The following is a 26,883-nucleotide window of genomic DNA, read 5'->3' on the forward strand; positions in this document are numbered from 1 at the left end:
TTGAAACTTATCGATAAAAATTGCAACATCGAAAATTATATCAAAACTTCAAATATTGTTTTCTCAAAAACTAAAATTTATTTTTCAAAACGGGTTGGTTCATTGGAAAGAGGATACTTTTATTAAAACTTTGGGAAATTTTCATACTCATATTCCAAGAAATGGATTTTATACAAATTTTTAAAACTTAATCGGCGATAATTGCTATCCGGTCGGATTCACCACTACTTTATAGACATTATCTCTTTTATTTAACTCCACAATCAACTTGTCCAAAGCTTGTGAGTGATCTTCCTAATTAACAACTTTATTTTATATAAAATGATTGATATAAAGGAGCTAAAGACATGGTAAATCAATTCTTCAAAGAAAATCTTTATTTTCAAAATAGAAAAACCTCAAACCTATACAATACGTACTTTTGATTTAACTACGTTAACCACAATTTAATAAATAATCTACTGATTAAAGTTTTAGTTATAATCAAGAGTACATAATTTAAATTTCTTTTTAATAATTTATTATTTCAAATTAAAGCTACAGACTAGTTCTACGATAACAAATTTAAACTAAAATCGATTAAGAGAAAAATAATTTGGCAAAAAATATTATTAAAAAACGTTTCTTACAATTTACCAACTTTCTTTCTAAACCTCAAATTTTTTCCGATTTTTACCCCGTTCTTTTTAAAGATTTCCCTTTTTCTTCGTAATTTTAAACTTCTCGGTCCGTGTTCAGGGACGGCAACCGGAGTAACTTCTTGTACTTGAATTTCTTTAGGAATATTACCCACAACGTATTGTTGATCACTCGTTGAATAAGTAGCTTCAACATTTTTAGCGATAACATCTTTGTTGAATGTAATCGGTTCATTTTTATGCACTTCATTCGTTTGGTACGATTCTTGCAAATAATTTCCATCATGTTTATAATCTTTTAATGGATCTAATTGGACCTTTTCAACCGTCACTTGTGGATTATAATAATTATCAGAGTAACGATATCGATTTGAATGAGTTTGTTTCGAAGCTGGTTGGTAATTTTGACGATTTTGAATGTTTTCATTTTGATAATTATTTTTGTTATAATCATAAAAAGGCATTCCAGCGATGACTTTTCCAATCGCTTCTTCTTCTGGAACTCCACCAGAATACTCATTTTCATAGTAATAATTATTCCCTTTATCTTTTCTATCAATATCATAAGATCTTCTTAATGTACCAAATGGATATAAGAAATAACTTGCTAAACCAGCAGTAACTACTAATCCAACTAATCCCACACCAACCGTAGGCATAACCTCTCTAGCTAAATAATTATAAATTTGTGTACTTATTGGTTTGTCTTTAGTTGCTATTTTAGTTTTATTCTCTTTGTTACCATCAATTTTTTCTTCAGCATTTGGACGACGAGTTCTATTTTTATTTTTCTTCTTTTTCTGTGATGGTCTTCGATTCTTTTTTGTATTTGGAGTTGATGATGGTAATTCTAATTCGCCGTCTTTTAATTCAGGTTTTAAATTTAATGTGCTTATTGTTGTAGCTGATTCTGTTGTTGATGCATTATTTTCTTTTAATGTTAAAACTTTTTCATTTGAAATAACTTTTTGAGTAGAATTATTTATTTTTTCACTCACACTACTTGTTACTTTAATTGTTGAACTTTCTTTTATAGCTGGTTCAGTTTTATTATGTTTTGTAATCGAACCTTTGATTTTATTAATTTTTGTAACAATTTCTCCAAGAGTAGAAACACTTTTTTGAGTTGTACTTTTCTCTACATCTTTAATCCCCACAATTTTTTGGGTTGTTGTTGACGTGGATGTAGATGTAACTAATTGATTATTAGTTGGTTTCTTTTTAAATCCCGGTTTAGCACCTCTATTTGGATTCGCAATTGCGACATTTTTAGTTTCGTTTTTATTATTTGGTGTTTTTATCGGCTTTTGTGTCGAAGAAGTCTGCCCACTTAAAAGAATCCAAGTTGATAATCCACTATCCGTAGTTGATTTTGATTCAAGTTTATAAAAATTCATCTTTTTAGAATCATCCAAGATTGATTCCTCATCAACGGGTTCTGCAACACCTGGATGGGAATTTTCTATCGATTGATGATGTTTTTGTTCTACTTTTTTCATCATTTGCTTTATTTTTGGCGGTGTTCTTACGTCTAAAACATCTGTTATGTTTGTTGGTGGTGGAAGAAACTTATTTGGTGTTGGTGTTGTTGTGTTTATGGTGATTGCAGATGTTAACCTAAAACAATTAAAAAGAAATTAGTATTTTAAAACATACATTTCTGCTTTCTTTGTTTGCCAAGGTTGCCATTTTCAATTTGAAACCCTCAAAACTGACAAATAATTGATGAAATAATTCTCATTAACCTTAAATTATTGCTTCATTGCTTTTTAAAGGTAGTAGGAAATAGAACAACTTTATTGGTGTATGTCAAAACGATTCATATCAATTAAAAACACTTCCAGATTTCTTGACAAAGTTAAAAAATCTTAATGGAGATGCTTTCCAGAAACTTCCAATATTTTGGAATATAAGAAAAGCTGATTGGTATGATTCAAAATAGTTCCGATGTTCCGAGTCGCCAGATCTTATCATTTGTGACCACTCTGGAAATAAAATCGAAAGTTTTCGACACTCGTCCATTATTAATGCAAGAGTAGAAAGTATTTCTTTTGTTAGGACCTTATTATACGTTTGCAGACTCATTAAATAGCTAACCAAAGCTCAATGGGTATCCCGAGCATCACAGTACTTTGGCTATCAGGGTTTGTTGCCAATCCAGGTTAACTTGAGTACGAGAAGCTAAGCAACCTAAGTATAAAATAGTATAACAATAGTGTGCAGAAATCACATTGCGTCAAAACTCATCGTAAGCAATAATTACCACGTTTTGGATTCTAGATATAGTTTTAACATTTTTAATTAAGGTGGGCCATCAACAGTTTCTGCCTAAAACCCTCCCTAAAACCTGCCCTTTTACAATGGGACTTAGAGGATTTAGTACCTCACCTAGTGGAAATCTTCCAGGCATGCCTGGCGCTGCGCTATATATCCATTTCACATCGAAATCGTTTAGACCAATCAGTCTCTCCTCTTTTCTTTTAAAAACTTTAGAAAGACTGTGAGATCGCTACATTAGAGATTTCTGTCTTCCAACTAAACCAGTAAATCCTAATCAACACGCTTACACTCAGGGCAAGTCCACACTAACGGCTCTTCACTCAGTTACCAGCTTTGTTGGTGGAGCACTGGACCTAAAGGAGTCCGTCCTGGGTGTTTTCATAGATATAGAGGGAGCTTTTGATAAAACAATATTCTGTGGTATTAATGATGCCTTGTTAAAGCATAATATTCTACCGACGCTTTGTGGTTGGATTGAGAACACTCTCAAACATAGGATAGTTAAGCTTAGGGCTGGCGATGTCGGTCTTCAAGGAGAAGTTGGTTACGCAGATGATTTAACCATTCTCGTCAAAGGCAAGTACATAAACGTGCTTTTTGATAGAATGCAAGTAGCTCTCAAATTGATAGAGACTTGGTGTGACGAACAAAGACTCTCTGTGAATGATGAGGAAGTTTGGCAAGCCCAGAATGCCATCCCTTGCTAATACTCCATTGGTGCTGTCAAAAGAAGTCAAATATGTAGGCATCACACTTGACAATAAAATGACATGGAGAGCCCACCTAGATAATAGAGTAAAAAGAGCGTACGTTGCATTCGGTCAATGCCAGAGGGCTATAGGTAAGACACGGCGGTGGATTTACACGGCTATAATCCGACCTATGCTTACATATGGTGCAGTAGTATGGTGGTCAAAGACCTTACAGTCTACATCCACTGCTGCGCTTAATAACACAGTGGATGCTTTTGGATTACCCCCACTGCAGTCATGGAAAAAATGTTGAACCTAACGCCACTTCATTTGTTCATCCAAGAGGTAGCACTGGTGACCATGATTCGACTACGAGTAGCAGGAATTCTAATGGGTGAGAGATACAGTAAAAATGCCATTCTCTGGAATGAAATGGTGGACTACTCACCAATTCTGGAATGTATAACGGACTTCACACCCCTACAACACATTTTTACGAAGAAATATCTCACCCAGCCAAGTTCCACAGAAGTAGAGGTAAAAACAGCCTTAAAACCTACACTGATGGTTAAGGAAGTATTACATTATCCCTCAGCAGAGGCAGCCTTGTCTTTCGTAAGGCTTGGTAGAAACGCTCTACGAACTGTAACGGGATTCGTCACCGGTCACTGTAAGGTAAACAAGCATCTTTATAACCTTAAGCTTGTTAGTCCTCTCTGTCGCCTCTGTGGAGAGAGGGAGGAGACGATTCGACACATCTTGTGTGAATGCCCCACTCTGCAAGACCTCAGAATGAGAGACTTCGAAGAGGGTCGGATGTTACCGGGTGCTTATAAGAAACAACATCTATGTCTCTTGCGATGTTTTGAAGTGATTCTCCTTGGAGGAGGTTCCAGCAGAACAAGCATGCTCAACGACCTCTAAAAAGAGATTTGGAAATTAAAAGATATTAAAAAATAATAATTTAAATTTACATTATCTTCTCATAACATCGCCTTCAGCATCAACCAAAATTTTGGCATGATGGAATATGGAATAAATATTTGAAACCTGAGAACTGCCCGCGTAGCAATACAGAGAAGACCATGATAATTCAGAGTCGCCAGATCTTATCATTATGACCACCATGTAATAAAATCAAAAATTTTCGAAACTCGTCCATTATTAATGCAAGAGTTGAAAGTATTTCTTTTGTTAGGACCTTATTATACGTTTGCAGACTCATTAAATGGCTAACCAAAGCTCAATGGGTTTCCCGGTGTCGGTTTCTTAACTTCTGGTGATTTACTAAATATTCCCAGAGTTCGGAAATATTTCGGCAAGACTATTTCTGATGTATCTCAAGCATTACAGTTGCTGTTACTTTGACTATCTGGGTTTCTTGTCAATCTAGCTTTAATGTAAGCTCCTAACCCAATTCATTGGAACCTGAGTTATCAAAACAGGTATACTACTAGAAGATAAGACTTGAGTATGAAAAGCTAAGCAACCTAAGTGTGAAATAGTATAACAATAGTATGCAGAAATCACATTGCGTGAAAACTCATTATCAGCAATAATTACCACGTTTTGGATTCTGGATATAGTCGAGTTACTTTAACGGTGATGATTCTTCCCGTTTATTTCTTTAAATGAGCACGATAAATCAATGGCCCTATTTAGTTTGCCAAAGGATTTTGATCCAATAACTTCATTTTATGCAGTACAACATTTTATCCAAGTATTTGCTTACTATTTATACTGTTTGCAAGACTTGGTTCAAATTTTGCAAATAAAGAAGTTCCTTCTGTTGGCTCATATACACATCCTAGCAGCTAAATCATCTAGCAGACTTCTTCTTGCCTCACCAACATTGCGTAAGATTATCATCGCAATTAAACGATCTCTATAATGGTGCTATCAGCTGTCTTAATGTTATGAGTTGAATATTATTCTTTTTTTAATGAAATAATTCTTTTCACTGCTCCAGTAAAGCTCAAAAAATCTTCCAATACGCAACGGGAACAATATTTTGGCATTTACACGCTGATAATTGAGTATTTCCTCGCAAAGCATATGAGGAAGGCCTCGGTGATATTCGTGAAAGGCCACAAAATGATTTGAACGATTGCACCACTGGAATGAAGGAAACCTCTCGTAATATGTATTTATACATCTAACCATGATCGGCATTAAACGATTTTCTTAGCCAGAATATGATTTAACATTGTTATTGGACATTGAGAAATAATGATCTGTACTAATGAAAACATGGACATAATTTATGATGACCAACAACTAGATGGTTTTTATCCATGGAACTCAACTTATTTGCTTGAATTTAGCATTATGTTGCACACAATACATCACTCACCGTCAAATTAGATGCATCAGTATGTAAAGACAGAATTAGAAAGATTGGAAATTGGCACTATTTTTGCTTTTATTAAAATGGCATGAAGACCATTGCCATCAAAAACATAACCGAAATAACTTTTATCCAAATTCAAACTAATGGTGCTTTGCTAAAATTTCAAAATCTTACATCATTATATTAATACAACATAGCTAAGCAGATTCGAGTACCATGTACCCTCATTAGCATTTTAGCACCAGTAGTGGATATTAGAAGATGAAATCTAAATTTTAAGCAAATAGATAATTCCACAGAATCTTAACATTGTTTTCTCTGTGGATGCAGCAGATGTATCTCCTTTAAAGAAGTAACTTTTCCAGACAGAGGTGATGCAAAATGTTTAACTGAAAAGTGTAAAATCTATAAGAGATATAAAAGAGTTTCTAATAAAAGGATAAGAAAAAACACAAAAAGAAATTGTTTTATTGAAAACATATTTATTTAACATACAATAAATTATTCACACTAAAAATAAATAAAAAAAATAAATAAATAAACCCTCTTCTCATCATTCATTAAATCGCACTCACACTATTTACATAAAAAAAAAGATATCAATTATTTTGTATCTTATTTACAAAGAGGTATTTAAATGTTAAATCACGTTTTGAGGTTGGATAAAATAAAATTTGATTTATTTTCGATATTTTTTTTCAAAATCATCTAATAATCTCGGAATATTAATCGGAACTTTTTTCGGGTGCATATAATCGACAACGTTTTCATAAGTTTTCGTGTATTGATTATAAAACCACCCGTTATTATGATGAACAACTTTAACCGGATACTTATGATTAATAATTTCAGGTTTTCCAGCGTCTCGGTTTAAATACCCGTACAAAGCGAGGGCTGGGACAATGATAAACCATTTAATTTTGATCAAAACTATGATAAAACCTAAACCAAACGATAAACTAGCTGGGACTAGGTATAAATAAGGATTGGCTAAAAAACCAAAAATTCCTCTTAAACCATTCCATAAAGCTCCTAGAATATCCATCAGACCTTTCAAATCTGGTAAAGATAAATTTGGAAATTCTGGAAGCATAGGAAGACCACCTCCTAAAGGATTACTTCCTTGAGAACTTGTTGTAGCTGGTGAAGCAGCTGGTGCTTGAGCTGGTGCAGCTGGAGCAGCGGCTGGTGCAGCTGCTGTATCAGCTACAGGTTCAGCAGCAACTTCATCAGCTACAACTCCTTCATCAACAGGATCCTCACCAATAGGATCTTCCGGTCTACGATTCGGAGATGAATTTTGCGACAATTGAGAATTAATAACAACGTTTAAATCGGGACATTCTTGTCGTTGAGGATTATATAAATTGCTAGTAATTTGAAATTGAGGGCAATCATTGGGAAGTTGCAACTTTGAGTCTGACGATGAACCCGAAGGGTTTATTGGAAGAGATTGAATGACCACTTGGCTTATTGGAACTCCAAACGGGTTCGAATTAGGTGACAAAGAGTTTAAAATCGAAGGATTTTCATCCGAAGATATCGAAAATGGAGGGGAATATGTTGAGATCTCTGGGTTAATTTGAAAATCGTCTTGATAAGAAGATGTTGATGATAAATATTCGGGCGAATATGTGCTGATAACCGGGATTATTTCCGATTCTTGTTTATTCGCGGGTTTAATTCTAAATTTAGTGTAATTTTTATAATGAGTGTTTTTAAGCTTTTCCGTGGAAAGTTTGATGGGATTTGGTCGAATAACAATTTTTTTCTTTGTAGTGTTCGTGAAATTCTTTTTATTTACGTTTTCGACCACAACTTTCAACGGCTTTGGACTAATTATTTTTTTAACACCACTTTTCGTTACTTTTCTTATTATGGCTGGTTTATTAGTGGTCGTTCCCAGTTTTAATTGAAAATGATTCTCGTTATTACCTTTATGGACCACGAAATCAATCTTTTTTTTAATGTTATTTGGAAATTTACGCGAAACCTCAATTTCTTTACTTTCAGTGTTTTTAGTATCATAAATTATATCTAATCCTAAATTTTCGATAGCTGTATACCTTGGTGTTGTAGTTGATGTACTTTTTATATCCACGGAGGAAACTGTTAAAAAACAGCTTATTGTTATGAGGAGATATGGCCATAATGTTGAAGTTGATCCCTGCATTTTTTGATCTGAAACAAATTAAGTTTTTATAAAACAATGTAACAATCTGATTATAGAGCTAATCAAACATGCTACTACCATGAAAGCCATGGAAATAATATGCATGATATTTAACAAATGTCTTAGAGGATGACATTCCACTATATTGGAGAAAGTCCTAAATAATCCTCATATACAAGAAAGGAAATAGGAAGGAGTGCGGGAATTGAAGAGGGTTGGGTTGGAAGAGTCCTGAAAACTAGGATAGAAATGGAAATTAAGGAGGGAAAGGAACAAAGTGGTTTCAGACATGGAAGATCTTGCATAGCTTTACGTTTCGACACCTAGTTGAGAAGAAGCTGTCAAAAGGAATTTGAGAAAAGCGTTCGATATGGTAAAATTATGATTTTCCCTGACAGATACTGGCATCAACAGAACTTATATCCATGCTGTGAAAGCGTTATACAGAGATAACACGGCTGAGGTTCAGGTAGGAAAACTCTTTAGAAGACTTTAGAAAAAAGGATTGGTGATTTCTGTTCAATATTTTGGAGACAAGCATATTGGGATTTAAATTTGGTCCAGCGATAGTTTTTACTGTATTTACTGCAACCTTGGACAAATAACTATAGAATAAAACAATGTTACGATAAATTATTTATTTTTTCTATATTATGCATAGCACAATTGTATAACACCTAGTAAATAATACATACTAATTAGTTACTTATTGTTAACACCAAATTAAACTAGATAATGTTTTGCAGCTTTTTTCCCAGTGGTCCAGTCTGCTTTGCCCATAATATAGATTAAATATTGTCATATTTTTACCCTTGTAAGACCAAAACACAAAAACGCGTATTATTGTTTTTGTTATAATTCCGCACTATTGCTCGTGTTTGAATCGACTAAGGCACCAGGTCACTAAATCGAACGGCTTTATCCACTGAAGACGACGCAAAACATCCTTGTTGTCTGTCCAATTTGGCCAACATAATATTTGATCTCCCTTTAATGGGGTTAGCTGTCGGAAGAACGTTCTGAATTCCACGATATCATTCGTAGGACTCCACGGACGGTGTAATGGAAATAAAACTAGAATCTTCCGGGTTAAGCTTAGTATCTTGGTCTTATGGAAATCTATGATGTGTCCCTTTTTGTAGCATTGCTGTGCGACTTCTTCTGCTCTGTCCAATTTGGCCAACGTAATATTTCCTGCAACTACATAATAGTTGATTTCCCTTTAGCTATCGGAAGAACGTTCTGAATTCCACGATATCATTCATAGATCTCCACGGACGGTGTAATGGACATAAAATTAAAACTAAAAACTTCCGGATTAAGCTTAGTATCTTGGTCTTATGGAAATCTATGATGTGTCCCTTTTTGTAGCATTGCTGTGCGACTTCTTATGCTCTGTCCAATTTGGCCAACGAAATATTTCCTGCAACTACATAATAGTTGATTTCCCTTAAGCTATCGGAAGAACGTTCTGAATTCCACGATATCATTTATAGATCTCCACGGACGGTGTAATGGACATAAAATTAAAACTAAAAACTTCCGGATTAAGCTTAGTATCTTGGTCTTATGGAAATCTATGATGTGTCCCTTTTTGTAGCATTGCTGTGCGACTTCTTCTTATGCTCTGTCCAATTTGGCCAACGTAATATTTCCTGCAACTACACAATAGTTGATTTCCCTTTAGCTATCGGAAGAACGTTCTGAATTCCACGATATCATTCATAGATCTCCACGGACGGTGTAATGGAAATAAAATTAAAACTAAAAACTTCCGAATTAAGCTTAGTATCTTGGTCTTATGGAAATCTATGATGTGTCCCTTTTGGTAGCATTGCTGTGCGACTTCTTATGCTCTGTCCAATTTGGCCAACGTAATATTTCCTGCAACTACATAATAGTTGATTTCCCTTTAGCTATCGGAAGAACGTTCTGAATTCCACGATATCATTTATAGATCTCCACGGACGGTGTAATGGAAATAAAACTAAAAACTTCCGGATTAAGCTTAGTATCTTGGTCTTATGGAAATCTATGATGTGTCCCTTCTTGTAGCATTGCTGTGCGACTTCTTCTTATGCACTGTCCAATTTGGCCAACGTAATATTTCCTGCAACTACATAATAGTTGATCTCCCTTTAATGGGGTTAGTTTGCCTTTAGCTATCGGAAGAATGTTCTGAATTCCACAATATCATTCGTAGGATTCCACGGACGGTGTAATGGAAATAAAACTAAAACTACAAACTTCCGGATGTTATGTAATAGTAAATCATAATTTTTAAGACTCGAATTTCTTAAACTGTTTGTTATGGTTTCTTTAGAATTCACATCCAGCCTTCTCCATGGTTATTCTGTTTATTTGGTTCCAGTCAACTCTAGCGATAGAATTGGAATGTGCGAGATGGAGTCGTAGTAACCTCTGCAAATCTTTGAAAGTTTTGCTAATTCTTTCTCGTATTAGTGCATGATCTGTCCTAGTATTTTTACTTTCTATATTGTGTACAGTACAATTGTATAACACCTATATTCTGTTTTTAAACCAGGAGGAGTATTTTAAATTTGTCACCAGATTGACCTTGCACGTGATTGGTTGAATGCGAGGAAGGTTCACACACAGGCAATTTTGAATTTTGAATTTGAAGGTTAGGTAATCGATAATTCGACAGTTTCGTGTCATTATTGTATATTTTGTGTTCTTAAACCCTTTTTTATTATATTTTGAAATAAATACACTCATAACTTCAATGTTAATTTGTATGTATAGTGTTGACGATAACAAACGAAAATAAATACAATAATAAGTAAATAAATAAATAATAATTATTAATTTAAATTTACCGCCAAAATATCTAGTGATATTTTCTGGTGATTTTTCCCAGTGTAAATCTGACTTTCGCGTTTACTCCTCCTGGTTTAAAAACAGAGTATAGTTCTAGTGCAAGTGTTAGTTCTAGTTTTAATTGTTATTCAGCGCTAAGTTGCATATTTTTAAGTTTCGGGTTTAGCTCTGTGTCTTCAGACGCTGAATGTTAGGTAAGGTTAGTTTTGTTTACAAACATTAATTATACCATGAAGTTTTCTTTGGCAATTAGTAATGGCAATTATAGCGTGAAGTTTTCTTTTGTAATGTCAATTATAGCGTGAAGGAATGTTCGGTAAGGTTAGTTTTGTTTACAAACATTAATTATACCATGAAGTTTTCTTTGGCAATTAGTAATGGCAATTATAGCGTGAAGGAATGTTCGGTAAGGTTAGTTTTGTTTACAAACATTAATTATACCATGAAGTATTCTTTGGCAATTATAGCGTGAAGTTTTCTTTTGTAATGTCAATTATAGCGTGAAGGAATGTGAGGTAAGGTTAGTTTTGTTTACAAACATTAATTATGCCATGAAGTTTTCTTTGGCAATTAGTAATGGCAATTATAGCGTGAAGTTTTCTTTTGTAATGTCAATTATAGCGTGAAGGAATGTTAGGTATGGTTAGTTTTGTTTACAAATATTAATTATACCTTGAAGTTTTCTTTGGCAATTATACTCTGTTTTTAAACCAGGAGGAGTATTTTAAATTTGTCACCAGATTGACCTTGCACGTGATTGGTTGAATGCAAGGAAGGTTCACACACAGGCAATTTTGAATTTGAAGGTTAGGTTATTGACAATTCGACAGTTTCGTGCATATATATACTATCTCCTATATCGCTGACTAAGGCAGCAAAAGAGTGTAAACACTAGAGTGCAGATATATATATATCTCTCTGTCGTGCCCCCGTCTACTCAAGAGACAAGCGTGAACACGTGGTGAGTACGCTTTTATCTTATTGGACGGTGAATTAAAAATTAATAGCAGCTGATGACCTTGATGTTTATAAATCACCAAATAAATGTTTGACGTAAACATAACCTAAAATCTATATATTTAGTTATGTATATTATAGGTTTCATGTGTATAATAAGTATAATAACATAATTATTAACATATTTTAGGACTAAGCAATTTAAAATGTAATTATTATTTGTTAAGAAAGTGAAGAAAATTTGTTAAAAGATATTTTTGGGGCCTAAAAATTGGTTGAGCAGGTAGAAGGAAAGATCTCAGTGTAATAAAAAAGAATTCAAAGCCCTCCTTTTCTTGAAACATTTTTCTTAAAAATTTAATTAATAATTACATCGATATGATGAAAATTTTATGATAGAATATTATGTACATTAAATAGTAAGTACCCTAAGTACATATTTTATATCTTTAATTAATGTAACAACTTCATTAAAGGGCGTGAACTCACAAATTATGTTAAAAATTAATAACTATATTTTGGTACACATTTTTAATAATTACTATGTATATATGTATTAATTTAATTTTAAAGAATATAATGTTTAATGAACAACCTACATAAAGTTGATATTTAAAGCAATATTCAACGTCAATTTCACACAAAAGCGCACATATATTCTAGTTTATTTGATGCATCTATGATAATTTATAATTAAAGTCAATTATCTACAATAATAAATTGCATTTCAAAGCTGCATAAAATACGCGCGAAGCACTTCAAACTCTTTAAAATTTACGATTCGTGCAAGCGCCTACGCGACATGGGGGCACGACAAAGACAAAACATATATCATTCCGTCTGCTTTTGATGGAAACTCATTGCTTAGATAGGGAGTCAGCGATATAGGAGATAGTATATATATGGTTTCGTGTCATTATTGTAAATTTTGTGTTCTTAAACCCTTCTTTATTATATTTTGAAATAAATACACTCATAACTTCAATGTTAATTTGTATGTTTAGTGTTGACGACAACAAACGAAAATAAATACAATAATAAGTAAATAAATAAATAATAATAATTATTAATTTAAATTTACCGCCAAAATATCTAGTGATATTTTCTGGTGATTTTTCCTAGTGTAAATCCAAGGTCTATAGAACATAAGGTTACCCAATACCGATTCTCCTCCTCTGAGAGGCAAGGTGGGTCAGTGACGTAGCTGGTTCTATGAACAACACAACACCACCTATACTGTGGTACAGTCTATATAAAATATTTAAACCTCGCATCGTGTTGTCACGTATAGGCACATGTATAGGCTATCTTTTATTCTGACTGTATCGAACCAGTGACGTCAATTTGCGGGGTAATAATCGATACTACAGAGGCATAGGGAATGAGGTAACCTTATGTTCTATAAACCTTGGTGTAAATCTGACTTTCGCGTTTACTCCTCCTGGTTTTAAAAACAGAGTATAGTAAATACATACTAATTAGTTACTTATTTTTAACACCAAATTAAACTAGATAATGTTTTGCAGCTTATTGACTAGGGCACTAAGTCACTAAATGGAACGGCTTCATCCTCTGAAGGCAACGCAGGACATCGAATGATGCAATTTCTGATGACACCGATGCTACTTTCAAGTCGCGATGGAGGTCGGTGATTCTTATATACCAGGGTGCATTTACTATCCACCTTAGTACTTTCTTCTGGAATCTTTGAATCAGACTTGCATTTGTCTTGCAGGTACAACCCCACAGTTGGATTCTGTATGTCCATTTTGGTTTTAATACTTGCTTGTATATTAGCTACTTGTTTCTTACTGATAGCGTTGATTTTCTGCCATTAAGCCAATCCTCACGTTTTTTTTTTGACGTGAGCTTTCCATTTGAGTTTGGCATCCAGCGTCATACCAAGATATTTTGCAGTAAGAGACTGCATTGCTATTTATGTGTACTGAGACATAGTTTACTTTCTTATAAGTAAAGTTTATATATGTCGATTTATTTGTATTTAGTTTTATTAGCATCGTTTGGTCCAGTTTTCTATTCAATTTAAGGCCAATTGTAACTTATTTGCTGCAACTACTTCATTTTCTGCAACAGCCAAGATCGCTGTGTCATCCGCGAATGTAGCTGTTAAAGTTTCTGGTACCTGAGGAAGGTCGAATGTGTAGAGTAGTACAGTGTTGGGCCAAGCACAGTTCCTTGAGGAACGTATTTTACTCTAAAATATCGATCAGAAAGATACGATTTTAATAGTTGACTATACATTGATGGTAGCATTTGGTCTAGTTTGTAATTTAAACCATCTAAGCAGACTTTGTCGAAAGCTTGTGCAACATCCAAAAATTCGGCGGAGCAGACTTTATTTTTTCCATTGCTATTTCGATGGTATTCGTTATTCTATGCACTTGGTCTATTGTGGCATGTTTATTCCGAAACCCAAATTGATGTGTTGGTATTAGGGCTTTTTCTTCTATTATAATTGAAATAAAACTATGTGTATTTATAGATTTTTTAATTATCGGCTCTACCGGTTTCGATTGTTACATGCAATCATCTTCAGGATGATTTATTATTGTTTCTTATTTACTTTTTATCGATTAATGTATTTACAGTTTTCTCTGCAGTTTCACCACTCGCTTTTTTGGCATACGATTTTCTTATTCCTGATGGCTTGTAGTTCCTTAATCACAATGCATCCTCGGTAGTTCGCTGGATGATTTTCTCCACAGTTGAAACAGGGATTTCTTTGACTTTAATGTTCACCAGCATATTTAACACATCTCCGATTTTTGTGGCAGTAAGCTTTGGTGAGGCTTCAACCTTGACACCTTTTGCACTGGGGCATTAGTTTTGGCTTTCTGTACTCTTCGATTTTAACACGCATTCTTAATATGTTTGTTATTTCATGGATTCTTTTTACATCCTCTAACGGTGCAAAATCCAAGATGTATAAAGGGAGAGGCTCTTTTATTTTGTATTTTAACATTTGGGTTACTTTACAAATGTTATAATTGCGCTCCAATACAGCTTTTATGCATTTTTTTAGTGACCACTTTCAGATTTCTGGTTTGCTTATTTTCATAAGTTGACCAAGACAAATTCTTTTCAGTAAGCATCAGATTCAGTTTTAGTGTGCCGTTATTTAGCGCATGTGTTAAAAATCCATCTTTAATTACGCTTTTAAGTAATTTATAAATGATAAATTAACGAAAGAATAAAATAGTTGACCTAGTATTTGCAAAATAGATCTTTATTTGTATTTGAAACGACATCGTTGCAGTAGAAATTGTTTGTTATGCGGGAATCAATTCGTTTAACGGAAACGTTTCTATTAAATCCGTTACTTTGTCGCACAACTTATTTAATCGACGACGTTTCAAAAATTACAAGCAATTTGTGTAATTATTAAAAAGGAATAAATCAAAAATCTAATTAAAAATTACCTCAAAGAAACGTTATGTTATTAAAAGATTTATTATTACCTCATTAAATCGTAATGGTTTTAGTGGTTATTGAGCAATAATTCAACACTCCTTAAATTCAAATTGAGAGTTAAGGATGGATATAACGGTTGAAAATTCCTTTATTTTTAACAGTTTTGATTTAAATTTGATTTCCTGAATTTAATGTAAGTTAACAAAAAGAAAGTTTAGTTCAAATTGATTTAAACGTGATTATGTGGTTATTAATAAAAAATTTACCGTATGTTGAACAGTTAAAATAAGACGATTATGTTTTTTTTTAAGGTACCAAAAAAATGTAACAAAAAATTCTTTTATTAATGAATAATAGATATTACGAAACGATTTAAAATAAAATTGAGTTGAATGAGTAAAAGGAAAATAAGATTGTATAATTTGTATTTAATTTAGATAAAAAGTAAAACGAAATTTTTTTTCTGGGTATACCACGTGAGAAGAACGTTTCTTCTCGAAGCCGATGAGGTCGATGACTTTCCCTGACCATAGTCATATTTTAATCGTTCAAATGTAGGACAAGTTCAAATAAAATTTTGAATCAAAATCAAAATTATTTTTAATTTTGAAACGGATTAATTAACTTAAATTTTTTTTAAGTATAATTTTCTTTCAAACTTAAATTTCTTAAATTAAATTAGACTCAAATTAAAACTTTTTTTTTGTTTAATTTGTTTAAGAAAAGGCTTCTTTTACTGTTTACTTACTTTGTTATTTTTGTGTAAATGAGAACGGGTTTTCTTCGTTTTTAACACTTTCGGTCGTCACTACTGAAACGCGAGAAGCAGTTAGCACTTAAACCACTCAAGAACTACTGTTGTTGGAAGCCCCTGGTCGTCGTCGAAGAGCTCTGCATAGCGGTACCGAAGCATCCACCTTTAACAAAAGAAACAGGACAGGTTGTTAGAGGCGATTTGAACGAACATATTCTTACTTAATAATTTTATTTCAGATGGGCTTTTATGTTGTACTTTTTTAACTTTAATTATAATAAAACTTGTATATAAAAACTTAATAAAAATCAGGTTTTGCAATGAAGTTTTTAAACTTAAAACCAAAATAAGTTTCCAAAATTACAGTTAACTGTAAATTTTTACAACCGGTTATACAAACATCATTTACAATGTAGCGAAAATCTTATCGACTGAGAGGTCCGATACTGATGACATTTTCTAAATTACAAAAAAAAAGGATTAGATTTAGATTCTACCGTTCTTGGTTACAGACTTATAATTGGCAATTGACAATAGTAGTTAACCAACAACTAACTTCACTCGAAGTGAAAATTATAAGTACACCTCTACGAAGAAATTTGTATAATCAAGCGTATGTTTAAACTGCATTTTATACAACTGATGTATCAGATGCTCAAATTACAATAGATAAACCAGGACGTGCCAAACATGCCAAACAAATAAGGAACTTTTTTTTTTCCTAACTGAAGTAGGTATGAAGAAAAGTTAGAACCATTTTGCTGATGCAATAACTCTAACCAAACTCTTTAGAAAAGCTTTGCAACTTACAAAAAGGCAAAACTATAGATAAATACAGAAACTTATCCGATCTGAAACACAATAAATATCACAGTCAACTCATTTGTCTCTATAACGAAAATCTTCCTTAACACAATAACTATGGCGATCTCTTTGTAAGTTCTATACTTTGCTGGTTATGGTTTTCTTTGACAAGTATGGAACGTTACACTCCTAAGACTCACGTTTCCTTCTTAGATGAGGCTTAAAGCGCACCTTTTTATATCTTTATTCCACCAAGGAGTAAACTTTTTCTTGTGCACAGCTGCAAAAACCCCACTTTCAAAATAACATTCGTAACGACTCCTTATCATTCTTTATTTTGCCAATAACATTTGTTTTCTTCAGGATCAACTTTCTCGCAACTAGTGACTACCAACATCGTGATTATTTAATCGCCAAGTATTCTGGATAATCAAATGTTACCACCACGCTTGATGTTATCTTTACGCGAAGTATGTTTACAACATTTTCTCCTTTCCTCGTATTTCACTGCTCTTCTCCCAGCCTCCACCCTTATTAAATCCACCTTAACCTCTTCCCTCACTATATACCCTAGAGTCTCCCTTGCCAACCCTTGTACCCATCTCTAATACCTTGTTTACACATCCTCCAGCATTCCTTGTTCTCTCCATCCCCGTACTTCATTGCGCTCCTTAACAAGCCCTCAAACATAACCTTTCTTTTTCCCACTGGGTGAAGCAGCGGATATGGTGTGTTAAGTCAGAGCACGTTTCACATCTATTAGGAAGAATTAGTAGCATACCGTTGGCCATAATAGATTCCATAAACTGTATCCATCTGTATCTCTATATCTGCTGCTCATAATGTTGAACCAACACATTATTACGCAGTTTATTTCGTTTCCTAAAAACGATGAATGTGATTTTTGATTATAGTATGATGGAGCCACATATCAGACATCTAACATTATATTTCCTATGACAGTTTTTGGTGACGTCATCCAATGGTCTTCGACAGCATCAAAACACACTACCTATAATACTTTAAAAAACAATATTGATATAATATGTCTTATCTCCGAAACCATTATAATATTTATCACACAATTCACCCGAGTAATGCGGCTCGAGGTGGAAGTGCAATTATTATAAAAAGGAATGTTGACCACTATTTGACCAATACAATTAGTACTGAATAACACCAAACTGCAGTGGTAAAAGTTCAAACTGCTAATGGCTTAATATCTGTAGGAGCAACGTACATACCACTGAGATATAATCTCAAAACAGAAGATTATCAGGAAATTCTACTACATCTTGACAACAAATTTATATATTATTATATTTGTGTTTTGGTCTTAAAACGGTAAAATTATGACAATATTTATCTATATTATGGGTAAAGCAGACTGGACCAATGGGAAAAGCTGCAAAACTTTATGTAGTTTAATTTGGACTTAAAAATAAGTAACTAATTAGTATGGATTTTTACTAGATGTTACACAAGTGTGCTATACATAATATACAGGGTATCCGAATGACTGCAACAAACTTCAAGGGGTGATTCTTTAGTGAATTTTAAGGGTACTTTGATATGAACTATGGGCAACTTCGGCTCCCCTAAGGAGCTACACCCCTCCAAAAATGGCGAAAACTTTTGGTTTGATTTTCTTTTCTCAAAAACCATAAATGCTAGGAAAATGAAATTTGGAGAATATGTTTAACTCATAATAGGGCACGTTTTGACCCTATTTGTATTTTAAACCTACCCTTCTAAACTACTATAGGTTCAATATCAATGTCATACATCAAAGTACCCTTAAAATTCAATCAAGAAATACCCCTTGAAGTTTGTTGCAGTCATTCGGATACACCCTGTAGAAAGAAAAAAAAATGACTATCAGAATCTTTCAGCTGTAGGATTATATATCTCGGGTGCAAGCAACCTCAGCTTTGATGTTGTAAAATTTCAACTACAAGTATTTCCAATGTCTCAGTTTTAACACCAACCTTAAGATTATAAAATTTAAGCTTTCGAACAACGAGTTAACGTTAACATTACAGTGCACATTCACAGTGCCTTTCAAGGCCGAAGTGCATATCCCGTTTTTTTGGCATGACTTCGAAATGACATTTAATGACGTAATCTTTCGGTTGTAGTATTATACACCTCAGCCGAAAGCGATCTTGCTTTGAAGTTGTAAGTATCGTAACAACAACACAAACGACCAACAATATTAAAACCTTTGCTAAAATCCAACAAATGCTGAGTTCAACTTTAAATCTAATCCTTGAAACGATTTGGTGATGGAGGTGAGGAGAAACCCACTTGTGTACCTGCGTGGCTTACTCTGTATATTCTTCTGCATATTTTTGTTGAGTTTTCCATCTTAATGAACATTTTAAGATTTAATTCGGAAAAGTAACAAATTTAGCTATGGAGTGATCGTTACAGATACAGCTTTTCTTCATCATGGGCACCACAACCCTTGGTTGGTCTTCGCCTGTTTTAGGATCAGCTTCCACTCTCTTCTATTTCATCCCTTGGCCTTCCACTTTCTAACTCCCATTGTTAGACTCTCCACACAGCCAAACCATCTCTCCACATCGTTCGCCCAATACCGGTTCCCTCTCTCTTCATTGCCACAGCGAAATCTGGCCACCAATCTCTTATCTTCCATCAACTGATACTTTTGCCTCTGGCACTATCTCCCCATACCTTACATTATATCTTCCTTCTCGTATATGTGACCTACTCTCCTGCCTCTGTATGTCTCTGTCCCTATCCCTCAGTTCTCCCCACATTTCATCTCTTTTCACTCTTTTATTGCCGATCCCAGTTATTGAATCCCACTCTCCTACAATAACCTTCTCTATCTCCCTGTCCATATATCAACCTCCTCTCTTTGATTTTTCTCCAGGATCCTCCAATGCGACCTTCGAGGTGAGGAGAAACCCACTTGTGTACCTGCGTGGCTTACCCTGTATATTTTTCTGCATATTTTTGTTAAGTTTTCATCTTAATGAATATTTTGAGATTTAATTCGGAAAAGTAACAAATTTAGCTATGGAGCTTCCAATTTCTAACTCCCATTTTTAGACTTTCTTCTAGCTGGTCTTTATATCTGCTTCTAGGCCTGCCTCTCTTGCGGATTTCAAAAACTGTTGAACCTAACAAATATGTTAGGATTTAAGTTTCTAAGAAATGTAATGTTGGTTGCATAACATTCAACGTATAAATAATAACGGTATTTAATATAATCTAGGAAGTTTTAAATTGTAATCGTTTCAATTAAAAAGGAACTATGTTAATAATTTGGGTCAATGTCACAATGACGCACGCCGAAAACAAATATTCGGGCAACGAGTTACAATTTCTCTTTCCCTTTTCACCTTTACCGGACATGGTTTTATTGTAAATTCGTTGAAAGTCGCTAATAAATTAAAAAAATTGTTTATAAGCGAAACTAAAATTATAAAAGCGGCTAAAATTAACATAAACTGTGATTATGATCGTAAAACAAGTATTTTAATAGCATTTATGAATAGATTATGAAGTTAATGCTTTGTGATTTATGATTAGAAATTTATGCAAAAATTGTTATAAACAATTTTTTGATGGGACCTAAAAACATTTAATTAAATTTAGATGATTTCGAAATTCCAATCTTTGTTAGTTCCAATCTAGTTATTATTTTTTTAATGAATCGACTTGCATGTTGAATGTAAAACTTAAAAAGCGTTAAATACTAACCACACTCAATAATAATCATTAACACCTAATTAACACAACAATTAACAACGAAATTCACTTTTTATAATGGGAAATAATCTACAATGTGTTATTATATTGTAATTTTTGCAAATTTCATAAAAAAAAAACTTATTTTTTATGAAGATCCAGGTCAATATAACTGAATTTGCAACACGTGCTGTTTATAAAGAAACAGATGTTTTTGAGTTAACTGTTTCTTTATATTATGGTTCAGAAAATCGTTGAAGATTTTTTTTTTGGTCGAAAGATTACAAAGTAAAAGGTAAATTGTTAAGAATGGGTTGGTTCTTGAAGACGTTGTGTGTAATTTTGTCTTTACAACCGCAACTAAGCGTGAAATCTGGAGTGGTTTAATAATGTGGTTCCAGTGCGAGCATAATTTGGATTAAAAATGAACCATTTAGAATTTGTTTTTCAATTTTGAAGGTATTTTGATTTAAATTTTAAAGTTTGTGGTTTTATAACGTTCTTTTTGTTTCAATGTGAATGTGGAATATCAAAAACGATAATATAAAAATAAAATAAACTGAGTACCACTTGTAGTAGGTCACTTTCACGTTTTATCATAAACGCCTCGCCTCGGAACATCATTACCACCAATGAGCCCAGATTCGCAATTTTACCGTTTTAGTTACTCACCGGAACCACGTCTTTTATAATTCCATATTTTCCAACATTTTTTTCTTTAATGTCTTCTTAATCACACCAATTTCTTCGTCCCATCTTTATTTAATATCTTCAAATTTTTTCTCCCAATTTTATCAAAATTCTAATAAAGTCTTCAATTTGATGAATCAATTCGCAAAATTTAAATAATTAACCACAAATAACTTCACTATTTTCTTGCTTTTTAAAAATTAATTGATTTTTCCAATCACACTCACTGATTACAACAATATCGATAAACTTCAATATAAATACTTAATGGTTTAAGAGGAGATAGAGAAAGGTCTTAGTGTGTCAAGCTAAGTGTTGCTTTCTTCAGATTGAACGGTCCTCTAGATGCACGCTGAAGATGGTTACGTTCGCGTAACGTAAGTGGGAGAAATGGTGAAGTGCGTCGTAAAAAAAGAAGAAGGGAACAACATATAACACCAGCTCAATATTCACTATTACAAGAGTTATGTGTATTTTTGGGAACATCCCCACTTAGTAACACAAACGATAATCATCACTTTCCTTCAAGTCTTGTGTATTGATGATAATCTCCTAAACACTTTCGATTCTAGATCTATTTAGCTACGGTTTTGAATAGAATAATCATGAATGTAATTGATTTAATTAATAATTAATAACATTTATGGCTATTAGAAACAATTTTAACCTAAATTCTTTAAAGATAAAAATCTTAATGAAATCTTTCGTAATTTTTATAAATTAGACTTTCACGAATTTCAAAAAATCATTAATATTTATAAAATTTCATCATTTAAATTTTTTTAATTTAATTTATACTAAATATCTTTTATAAACCTATTTAACATTGAATAACAATTCGCTTTCTACATTGTTAACAAAAAAAGTCTTATTCTACATTTTACAATAATCTCTTTATGCAAATTGACAACATGTAAAGCAAATTAGCACCACAATGAACCGCAACTTTTCCTTTACACCTTCTTAGCAATTAATGTAAAGAGCGCAAGAAAATCAACGTTTCAATTCTAAGTAACGGATTTAGTTTGACTATTTATTATGCGAGGCGAAATCTTTTTACGACCGTAACAATTCAAATATTCATGCAGTTCATTTCTTAAAGTGTTACACGTTGCTTGAATTAATAAATTTTAATAAAAAAAAATTTGGGAAAACTTTTCGTAATTAAAAATGTGGGATGAGATTTAAAATTCAAATTATATTAATTCCTTAAATATTTTAACGGAAATAAATTTAAAATCAATTAATGGTTATGGAGAAATGTAAGTGCAAGGTCGTCGAATTGATGTTTGCGTCGTTTCTATGGAGCACTACTAACCTTATTAACGTGCGATCTCGAGAAACTGGTCGGCAACCGAAGGAGTATTTTTTCGTAAGAAGTCGAGAGTTGTATCAACCTGATCGCCAACGAAGTAATAGTGATTGTCTAGTTGCGATTATGTTTTCCCAGGAAGTGATGTTGAAAGCTGTAGTTTTAGCAGAAAATATAACTTTCTAAAAAGTATCAACAAAATTTAGTGTTATTATAATTAGTGATGGAACGGATAATGATTTTGCGAATAGCCAGATATTCGGCATCCCTTTCGGCCGGATATCCGGTTATCCGGCATATCTATCCGGCCATTATGGTTATAATTTAAAATACTTTAATATATGTCAACTTATTTGGATCCAAGATACAAAATGAACTTTTTTCATGCTGATTTAACTAACGAAGCAACTCTACAAAGAGGATACATTAATTAATAATTGGAAATTGCAATATCGAAAATTTTATCAAAACTTCAAATATTGTTTTCTCAAAAACTAAAAGTTATTTTTCAAAACGGGTTGGTTCATTGGAAAGAAGACACTTTTATTAACACTTTGGAAAATTTTCATACTCATATTCTAAGAACTGGATTTTATACGAACTTTTCAAACTTAATCGTTGAAAATTGAAAAATTACGTACGTTATGGAAAACAATCCGAACGCTACTCCTGATCTACTGTTCTGCACAAGAAACATCCACGATCTAATTACACAGGTAGAAGTCGTTCCGGATTTATGCTCCGACCACTTGGGCATTTTAGTTTATGTCAAAACAACACCCAAGCTGCCTAAACCTGTTCCGACTGTAATTAAAAACTACAAATTTTGCAACATGGAGACAGTTAACTCAACAATAAAAGACTTCATATAAGCACATCCGGCAATAACAGTTGACACGATTTAACAAACATCTTAAGGAGACAATAGACAAAGCGAGCCCATCCAGAACCACCAAGCATTACAATTGAAGAGATTGTCAACATACACGCTGACTACCTGGAAGGTGTATTCACCTTTACCGAGGATACTTCGTTTTGTCCCCACAATAAAAATATTATAGACAACTGGTACGAATCCGCATTTTTGAAACCGTTCGAGATACCCGAGGATGCTCTCATATTAGAAGACGAATATTTTACTCTTCTTGAACAGGGAAAGGATACCGCTCCCGGCTATGATAACATTACAAGGAAACTGCTAAGAAGTCTACATCTTAACATCTACGGCTTTATCAGGAAAATAATTAACTTTTCGAGCACAACTAGAAACTCTTCGAGACGCACTTGAAGAACAAGCTCCTGGTTGCCGTATCAAAGAAAATTCCGTCCCAGCCACTAACTATTCTGGTTTCCAACTTCCAGACGGCACGTTTTGAAAAACTGAAATCCGCAGCCGTGTTTCTGGACGGCCGAAAGGCTTTCGACTCAGTGTGGCACAAAGGATTGCTATTTAAACTGAATAAATACGCTATACTACCTTCTAAACCTGATAAATCAATTCCTGTCGAACCGCTCCTCCATCGTGAAGTTGAAAAATTACTTCTCCCACAGCTTCTCTGCTCAGCAAGGCCTTCCTCAGGGTTCGCCCATCTCTCCCTCTCTATACGATTTATTCTGCCACGATCTTTACAACGACAACCCAGTTGCCTTTAACCTCAGTACATACGCGCTACTTTATGCCGACGACACAACATTGGTCTCGCACAGTAGGGACGTCGCTTCTTCGGTCTGTAAGCTGCAGACGCTCATAAATGAAACGGAAAATTGGTTCCGAAAATGGCGCATCCTACTCAATCCCACAAAAACACAATTTTTTTGTCCCATTTCTGTCACCCAGCGCTCCCTCTCCCACAATTACAATCCAATCAACTGCAATCGCCGTCTCACCAACCTGCAAGTATCTTGGCATAACACTCGACAGAACGCTAAAGTTTTCCATTCACGCAACCAAGGTGAAGATGAAAGTAAAGACACGCGCCAAGCACTTTAAATCCCTCTCGTTCAGAGGTCGCGGAATCTCTACCTCATGTGCCTCGCACATCTACAAGACCATATGCAGGCCCATCATAGAATATGGATCAATACTGCTAAGCGACCCACCAAGAAGAATGAAGCACCTGGAAGTGGTGGAAAGATCTGCACTGAGATCCATCACCCGAATTAGGAATCCCCGTAATCCCCTCTTTAACCCTAGCAATGAACACCTATATCAACTTACCGATATCCAAACTCGTCTTCAATCTCTGTTCGATAAATCCATGCGAAATTTACCTACCAACGCCTTCCAACACATGCTTATATAACCTCGATTACTCCACCCTTTTAACAATCCACCTCTTCTCTTCCAAAAACTCCCGGCCATCAGAGAAGACTGATGCAAGCCGTCGCATACCATGCAATTTTTAAAACCTAATCGGCGAAAATTGCAAAATTCGAAAAAATTCTCGATTATTTCAAGAATTTACTTCTCAAAAACTGAAAGCGATTTTTCAAAACGGCGTGTTGCATTAAAAAGACGATACTTTCATTAATAATTGCTGATATTTCCACAAGGATCCTTCCAGAAATTAATTTTATAGCGAATTTTGAAAATTATCGATGAAAATTGCAATATCGAAAATTTTATCAAAACTTCAAATATTGTTTTCTCAAAAACTAAACGTTATTTTTCAAAACGTGTTGGTTCATTGGAAAGAGGACACTCTTATTAACACGTTGGGAAATTTTCATACTCATATTCCAAGAAATGGATTTTATACGAATTTTTAAAACTTAATCGGCGAAAATTGCAAAATTCGAAAAAATTGTCGAACATTTCAAAAATTTATTTCTCAAAAACTGAAAGCGATTTTGCTAAACGGCTTGTTGCATTAAAAAGACGATACTTTATTTAATAATTGGTGATATTTTCACAAGGATCCTTCAAGAAATGAATTTTATAGCAAATTTTGAAAATTATCGATGAAAATTGCAATATCGAAAATTTTATCAAAACTTCAAATATTGTTTTCTCAAAAACTAAAAGTTATTTTTCAAAACGTATTGGTTCATTGGAAAGAGGACACTCTTATTAACACTTTGGGAAATTTTCATACTCATATTCCAAGAAGTGGATTTTATACGAATTTTTAAAACTTAATCGACGAAAAGTGCAAAATTCGAAAAAATTGTCAATCATTTCAAAAATTTATTTCTCAAAAACTGAAAGCGATTTTGCTAAACGGCTTGTTGCATTAAAAAAAGGATACTTTAATTAATAATTGGTGATATTTTCACAATGATCCTTCAAGAAATTAATTTTATAGCGAATTTTGAAAATTATCGATGAAAATTGCAACATCGAAAATTTTATCAAAACTTTAAATATTGTTTCCACCAATAATTATAATGTAACTATTTATGAAATATTTACCTTTATGGAGATACAGGGTGGAACATTTCTCTCCCGTTTGATCGAATTAGCGATTTCCATAAATATAACCTGAAATAAAAGAGATTGTTAAAGGTTTTGTTATAAAAAATTTGAGACTTACCTCAACAATCGTGGTTCTATAACATCCAGTTTTTCTTCTAAGATCTTCGTTAAGCCTTGTTTTATCAAAGTAGTAATGTTTGTTTTTCAAACCGATATTTTTTAACACTTATTAAATACTATCGACGTTAAACGATCATATTAACACAATTGGTTAGGATGCTTCTTCGATTTCTCTTCATTTACCTATAAAAAGATACAATTTATATAACATCCTCAGTAAGAGCGATATTGGTACAAACAACAATTGTATCTATTTCAGCTTATTCTTGTGCAAAGGTTCCTTTGTATCCAGCTTCCTGCTAAATACATTGCAAACTTCCCTTTTTATTAAACTTCTTCAAAAACACTGATCGCCAGAAAATCCTCAGTGGTTTTACTACCCAGAATGATATTCATTGAGATTTTAAAACCCAAAAGTCAAATCGGCGTGGAGAGCGATGAATCCAAAAATTTTCAAATATCCAAAATTACGGCAAATTCAAATTTGCTGTTATTCCGAAGTTTGTATCTTCTGTTATGGCATGCTTAAGTAAAAATTGCTTCTCTGATCTGATCCGTTGTTAATTCCATGATTATTCTTCTAAAATTTTGTCTACTAATAATCTACGAAACTTATTAAGATTCAACGACGGAGCAAAATAAGCTAAGTATATCCAATTATTGTCAAAACCAATCTCCGAGTCTAAATATCTAAAATAAAGGTTA

General features: G+C 33.4%; 1 protein-coding gene across 4 annotated transcripts; it reads right to left on the minus strand.

The window, feature by feature from the left end:
* Positions 1 to 355: 355 nt before the first annotated feature.
* Positions 356 to 26,859, minus strand: LOC111413282 (putative uncharacterized protein DDB_G0292292). Of its 4 annotated transcripts, none has more exons than XM_071200137.1 (7): positions 26,418 to 26,859; positions 26,177 to 26,361; positions 26,056 to 26,124; positions 22,650 to 22,797; positions 16,112 to 16,280; positions 8,027 to 8,141; positions 356 to 2,255 (listed from the first exon to the last, which is right to left on the minus strand). In XM_071200137.1, exons 6-7 carry the CDS (start codon positions 8,131 to 8,133, stop codon positions 626 to 628), a joined length of 1,737 nt encoding a protein of 578 aa, XP_071056238.1. In that variant the 5' UTR covers positions 8,134 to 8,141; positions 16,112 to 16,280; positions 22,650 to 22,797; positions 26,056 to 26,124; positions 26,177 to 26,361; positions 26,418 to 26,859; the 3' UTR covers positions 356 to 625. The 4 variants fall into 4 exon arrangements, with proteins under 4 accessions (XP_071056238.1, XP_071056237.1, XP_071056239.1 ...); XM_071200136.1 differs by having other exon boundaries at positions 22,650 to 22,825; XM_071200138.1 differs by lacking the exon at positions 22,650 to 22,797.
* Between the last annotated feature and the right edge of the window lie 24 nt (positions 26,860 to 26,883).

This window comes from Onthophagus taurus, chromosome 11 (genome assembly GCF_036711975.1).
Source record: "Onthophagus taurus isolate NC chromosome 11, IU_Otau_3.0, whole genome shotgun sequence".
NCBI lineage: Eukaryota > Metazoa > Arthropoda > Insecta > Coleoptera > Scarabaeidae > Onthophagus > Onthophagus taurus.

Excerpts from the sequence above, each read along its gene's own strand:
- LOC111413282 (XM_071200138.1), bottom strand. The coding sequence starts at position 8,133 with ATGCAGGGATCAACTTCAACATTATGGCCATATCTCCTCATAACAATA. Across the intron at positions 2,256-8,026 it reads ACATCAACTACAACACCAAG|GTTAACATCTGCAATCACCA; the intron begins GTATACAGCTAT and ends TAATTGTTTTAG.